Source organism: Buceros rhinoceros, unplaced genomic scaffold (assembly GCF_000710305.1).
Source record: "Buceros rhinoceros silvestris isolate BGI_N320 unplaced genomic scaffold, ASM71030v1 scaffold4469, whole genome shotgun sequence".
Lineage (NCBI taxonomy): Eukaryota > Metazoa > Chordata > Aves > Bucerotiformes > Bucerotidae > Buceros > Buceros rhinoceros.
The window spans coordinates 38,261-44,233 of NW_010433179.1; the positions used below are offsets into that span (position 1 = coordinate 38,261).

General features: G+C 38.3%; 1 protein-coding gene across 1 annotated transcript; it reads right to left on the reverse strand.

Moving 5' to 3' along the window:
• Nucleotides 1-2,522: 2,522 nt before the first annotated feature.
• On the reverse strand, nt 2,523-5,967 carry TWISTNB (TWIST neighbor; the record flags this gene model as incomplete). Its single annotated transcript, XM_010144010.1, has 3 exons — nt 2,523-2,913; nt 4,393-4,601; nt 5,821-5,967. Coding segments are annotated over 3 exons (747 nt in total), but the record flags the coding sequence as incomplete, so codon positions are not given.
• Between the last annotated feature and the right edge of the window lie 6 nt (nt 5,968-5,973).

Consider the following 5,973-nt stretch of genomic DNA (forward strand, 5'->3'; position numbering starts at 1 on the left):
AAAAAATCTGTCTTTAAGTAAGGCCCACAATTGAGAGAGATTACTTAAGCTTTCAGAAAAGTTGCTTAATAGCCTCAAAAAAACAGTTTGCAGAGTTCGTCAAATTATAGTAGGCAATCTCTCTTTCAGTAAGAGAATGGTAAAGCAGCAAAAGCGGAAAAAGAGTATTCCCAGTGCTGAAAGTGTTTGTACTATGCTACTTGATTGATCAGTTGCAACTTCAGTTCTTTCCCCCCCTCCCCCCCCCCCGCCCCCGCCAAAACATCTCCTTTCTCTCCATACTGATGAAAAGCTGTAACAGAGCAAGACAAACTCTTGGTGCTGGAAGCTGCTTCTACGAACTGCAGGGCTTGGCTCCTGCTGCAGTCACCAGCAGTGGGTCTGCGGGAGATGTGAGATGTGTTTCCTTTCCCTAAAAAGGAAAAGTGAGATATGATTATTAAGGACTAACAGATTAAGTCATACACTGTCACAGTCTTCGGTTCACCTGATATAGCAACTACCTCCATCCTTCTCTTCCTGTAGGCATCAACAAAAGATATCTGCACTTGCCATTCTTCCCTCTGGTATTTCCTCCATACCTACCCATCTAACTTCCCTCTACATCAACCTGTTTTAAAGCAACAACAACAAAAGGGAGCTAACAGATAAATTCTGACTGTAAATTATGTCCCAGTCTTCAGCCTGTCCTGTGTATTTAAGTTTAAGCGTGTTGGGGTGGGACTTCTTGTGTTACTCTCTGCAACACTTAATACACCGGAATACTGCCTTCAGTTGACCTTGGAGTGCGATGTACCTAACATATTACAAACATTATCTGACTTCTCAGGTTTTGTCACAGTACAAGAATGGACAGACAAGACAGCGTCCATGAAATTGCATGTAGTTCAAGTGCCAGCACTGTCGCATGTAGAAACACAACAGGGACAATTCATGTTCATCTCAGGACTGTCCAGAAACTAGCTTCAGGATCAAGAATGCTCAAGAGCAAGCAAAAGAGGATATGTCGATGCTTCTGTTGCCCTTAAACAGCTATTTAAACTCATCTTATAGGACTTCAAAAACTCTTAATTTGGTTCCTTATGGTGTTATAATAAAACACCTGTGATGTACAGCCATGCCATCAAGACTAGAAGACAGAAACTGATTTGTTTTGGTAAGTTTGGAGCTTTGAAGAGACACAAAAGACATTAATGTAGCACAAAGTGAGCCCTAAAACAAGTATTGTCACACTTTAAATTCAGAATATGTTCAATGTGATGGATATGTTACTCTAGGCACTGTATATAAACCTAGTAAAGTGAGCTAATAGCATCAGCATAATTGCTAGAGCAAAATGCTTTGTCACCTAAGAACAGACATGAACAGCAAATTTCCACATACATACAAAGAGTTGGTTGTGTCTTCTTATAATAGCAAATGAACACCTAATTAATCACTACCTCCTACCTCAGTTAAAGACTTAGCCTAGACCATGTCACTCTACAGATCTCCCCAGAACTCCTTACAACAGAAAAGAGCTGCAATCAGGAGCACCGACATTCAAAAAAATGTCATACACGTACACCAAGAAAATTAGTTCCTAATGAAGAACTTACTGTTAATGTTTGACTGTCATTTTCCCATGAAAGTCAGATCTTTCCACTAACATTAATTCCAGCAGCTTGGGAAATACCAACAGTATGCAGCTGCTGGTCTAGAGAGCAGTGCTTGAAAGCTACAACTAGCACAAAAAGTTGAGAGTTCCACTTCAGCTGCTTTTTTTAAAAAAAAAAACAAACAGAAAACTGTGAACTCAGTGACCCTGATGCATAAAAATGAACTTTATCCAAGTATATCCCATTACCAACTGCTTTATCAGTTTGTATCTCAGTGGTATTCTAACCCGTAAGTGGTACTTCATTACACTAGATTACATTAATCCTGTCTTCCCCACTTGCTCTCAACCAATTGATCATACTCTTTTTCCTAGAGTACTCCACAAGGTGTTTTGAAAGATTCCAGACACTTCAGTCAGGCTGCAGAGTTTCATTCACAGCCCCTTACAATAACAAAAGAAAGTCCCCCCCAAACCAACAAACCAAACCCCTTCTCAGCCTCTGAGAATTCAAGTGTATTTCTCGGAAACCCACAAGGCAAACCTAACCTACTCTTACAAAATCAAGACTCTAAGCAGCAAAGATGGAACTAAAGTAGCAAAGATCATAACTAGGTTCTGGTTAACAAGTGGAACTGGGAAGCAAAGCGGTGATGCATGTGTTCCTGTATTTAGGTTTCACTGCTCCTCTGTGCCTTATTTTCCAGTATATAAAACAGGCAGATACTGCTTCATCCCGCTTCTCCTATCGCTTCTTTAAAAGGTCCTGCCTTTAAAGCTGTTAGTGCATGCACGCACACAAACATCCCACCTAGCAGAGAAGACTGTTTAGTAAACACATCTACATATGCACTTTGAAAACAGGATTTTATTGGAAGTTTATCAAAAATGTCTGAAATCTTATTCAAGAAAGGCACTTCAGACTTCAGTCCCTTTTCTTTTTAGCTAGTTTTTGTGATTGCTGAGATAATTCACTTTCTTCAACTTCATCACAATGCTTTCTTTTCTTTTTCTTTGACTTTTTATGGTCACTTTGGTAACCACTGGAGTCACTGGCAGGCAATACATGTTCCTGTTCTTCCTGCTTATGCTTTTTCTTTTTCTTTTTCTTGTTTTTATCATCACATAATCCATCCACAGCATCAGCACTTCGCTCTTCTGCCATTTCCCTCCCATTGTTATCCATCTCACATAGTGGCTCCTCTGTGACATTATCTCCCCCAGAGTCATTCAAGCCATTTTCCTGGTGGTCAAGCTTTTGAATTTCATCTCCATTTGTACTGTCAGTGATGGTCTCAGACTGTCTGGGCTGCATGCTGTAAAGAAACATACAAAATAAGCTGAAGCAGAGACATTTAAGTGCACTTCACCCAGTGAAATGTCAAAATTTGGTAAAACACAGTATTTACACCTAGTAGATAAAAGATAAGCATTTGCTAAAAACAACAACGAAAAAATGGAGAACGTGATACTCTAGTTAAAGGAAATCACAAAGCCAGTTTAACACTTTCAGGGTAATTTCTATTACCCAACAAGCTTCCTTCTTGCCAGAGAATCAATATTCTCTTTCAAATCTTAGCTTAAATTTCTCTCCCAAATGCTGTACAGACCATTCTGATATTTCCTCTTTTCTTGTACTACTTCATCACTAATTCATTATTACACATTTTACTACACATTGTGTAAGCTTTTTTTAAAGCTATTCACAAACATGTACAGCCAATAACCTGTTCAATCACACATGAGACAACCTTCTGGGTTTATCATGCAATTGTCTTGCTAAAGTTTAACAGTTAAAACAAAGGTGATGCCAGAGAAGTAGAAAATAAAAAAGGCAGGGGGGAACCCCAAGCAAAAAAAAAAAAAAAAAAAAAAAAAAAAAAAAAAAAAAAAAACAAAAGAGGTGCCAGAAAAAGAAAAAAAAAAAAAGGGGGGGGGGCACCCCAAAAAAAAAAAAAAAAAAAAAAAAAAAAAAAAAAGTAGGTACCTTGCAACTGAGAACACTGAAGAATGTCTAGGAAGAAAAATATGGAAAGAATGCAGTTAAAAATTATGTAGGATGAGATGTCCTCAGGACAAAACTGTTAAGTTTCATTGCAAATTCACTGAAACAATCCAGAGCATCCTTCCAGATTAAAAAAAGAAAAACCTAACAAAAAATATTAAGATTTTGTCAGTAGAAGTCATATGGTACATTTAATTAAAAACATAACCATGTTGCTCGAAAAAAAATGCTCAGCAAATGATTGTTAAAAAACAAAATTCTCAAAAAACTCTTTTAAAGATACCCCTATTAAGATTTTTAGCAAGCTGCTCTAAAAATTTAGAGGCAAAAGTGAAAGGAAGAAGGTGAAGCATTTTCTTGTATCATCTTTGATATTCTTACGTTTCAGGAAGGATTTAAGTCATCCACATAGAACTGTCTGTGGCTATGTAACACGCATGTGCACACGTGTGCGTAAACACCAATGTAAACACTGTGTTCAGGAAATGAAGCATTTTCACTTGAAAAGCCTCTGCACATTCATCAACACAGCGACTCTATAGACATTTGGGGGTGCCATTTCTAACACGTACTATTTATGCAATCAACAGTTCATAGCTCAGCACGCTCAGCTTCTTAAAGCTAAAAAACCAGAAAAATAATAATGATAAAAAAATCTACTTTTTGTTTTCCAGAGAACAAATCTGTGCAAGTTGAATCTTCCTTAAAGTTTGAGATGTTAATCCGAATCATTTAGCTGGTAACAAACCCATTACAATAGTTAAAAATATCGTCTAGCAGGGTACAACACCTGCTTTTAGTGAGTCCTCCTCGAATGAAGAACACCCCAGCTGCATCAGAATCCAAGTGCAACACTCGAAATTTCAGTTCATCCCCGATCTTTAAGCCAAGCTCTTGCCACTGCACAACTGACATTTGTTCAGGTTTAGGGATAGAAGCATTGAAGCATCCATGTATCAGGCAGCCAATGTGACTAGGGGCCACTTTATTGATTACACCCTAAAAAAGAAAAAGAATGAAGCTATGAAGCTATAGTAAAGACCATCCCTTTAAGCACACACCATATATATTCAGTTTCCTATGGGGCACTTTTCAACAAGAATTTATGCAGAGTTTATCTAGCAAATAGGTTAATTGTTCCTCACTAAAATCAAACCTATTCCTGTGTACTCTTCATACAACTCATCCCAAAATAGAACTGAACCTGTATCTGCAAGAGAAATAAAGTCAAAACATGGGATTGTGCCACAGCGAGTACCTGAATAGAACAGGTAACTCTTCACACTACAGCCACAGACTTTGCTTTAAAGCCACTGATTTACTGTGCCAACACTACATAGCAGCTAAAGATACAGAGGACACATAGAAAGCTTTTCAGTACTCCTTTCAGCGGGTTCCCAATACATTTGCGTGTCAAACGTTATTCACCTTTGTCTTCCCCAAGGATGAATGAAAAACACTGGGGGCTCTTCCACTCTCTTCCTAGCAAGAGGGCACATTCATTTCTCAATCACATTAGAAAGCCATAAGCTATGCTGCTAAAGGCATGGTACAACAGCGAATGGAAGCCAACTCTCAGCTTACTCCTCCCACTAGTACTGACACATTATTGATAAGCTAAAAGCTGTTCTGTGAGCAATTTTTTTCCTTTTACTGAAAGGCAGGCTTCAGCTTGACATACTGCTCTTGTACTTGAAGGAAATAAACTCAAGAGGACATTCTAAACATCCCTGCTATTAAATAAGAGCAACCATACCTGTTTGAGTATTATCTTCTCTTCAGAAAGAAGCATCAATATGATACACAAAACGATGATATAACACTTAATGATATACAATTACTATGACAGGATGTTTTAATATATAAATGTTAGATATAAATTTAACAAATAGAGGCACAGGTAGTACAGACAGATGAAAATAAATACTACTACAAACGGCTAATACACTATTGTGAGCTACTCATACACGGATAAACTACTAACATAAACTAAAAAGTAACACCACCTAGTCCCCAGACTTCTGTTGATGACAAAGATAAGCCAAGCTTTGATTACTTAATTAAAAAAAACATGCCTTGGCACACGATGTTTCATGCAAACTGCAGGAAGGCTGCCAGCCAAAATGGTTGTCGGGAGAAGAGAGTTAAAAAGTGTTATGCCCTCTGCAAAAAAAAAAAAAAAAAAAAAGCCACGTGAGACGTCAACGCGTTTACTTACCACGAGTTTTTTCCCCTTCTTGGGGCTGAAGATGACGAAGTCCGCCTCGATGTTCAAGTGGATGAATCCTTGGTCGTCGTAAATGTCCCCGAGCTCACTCAGCACCTTGATGTTGTCGTAAGCCACCGGTACACCCTGAAGGCTGGAAGAAGG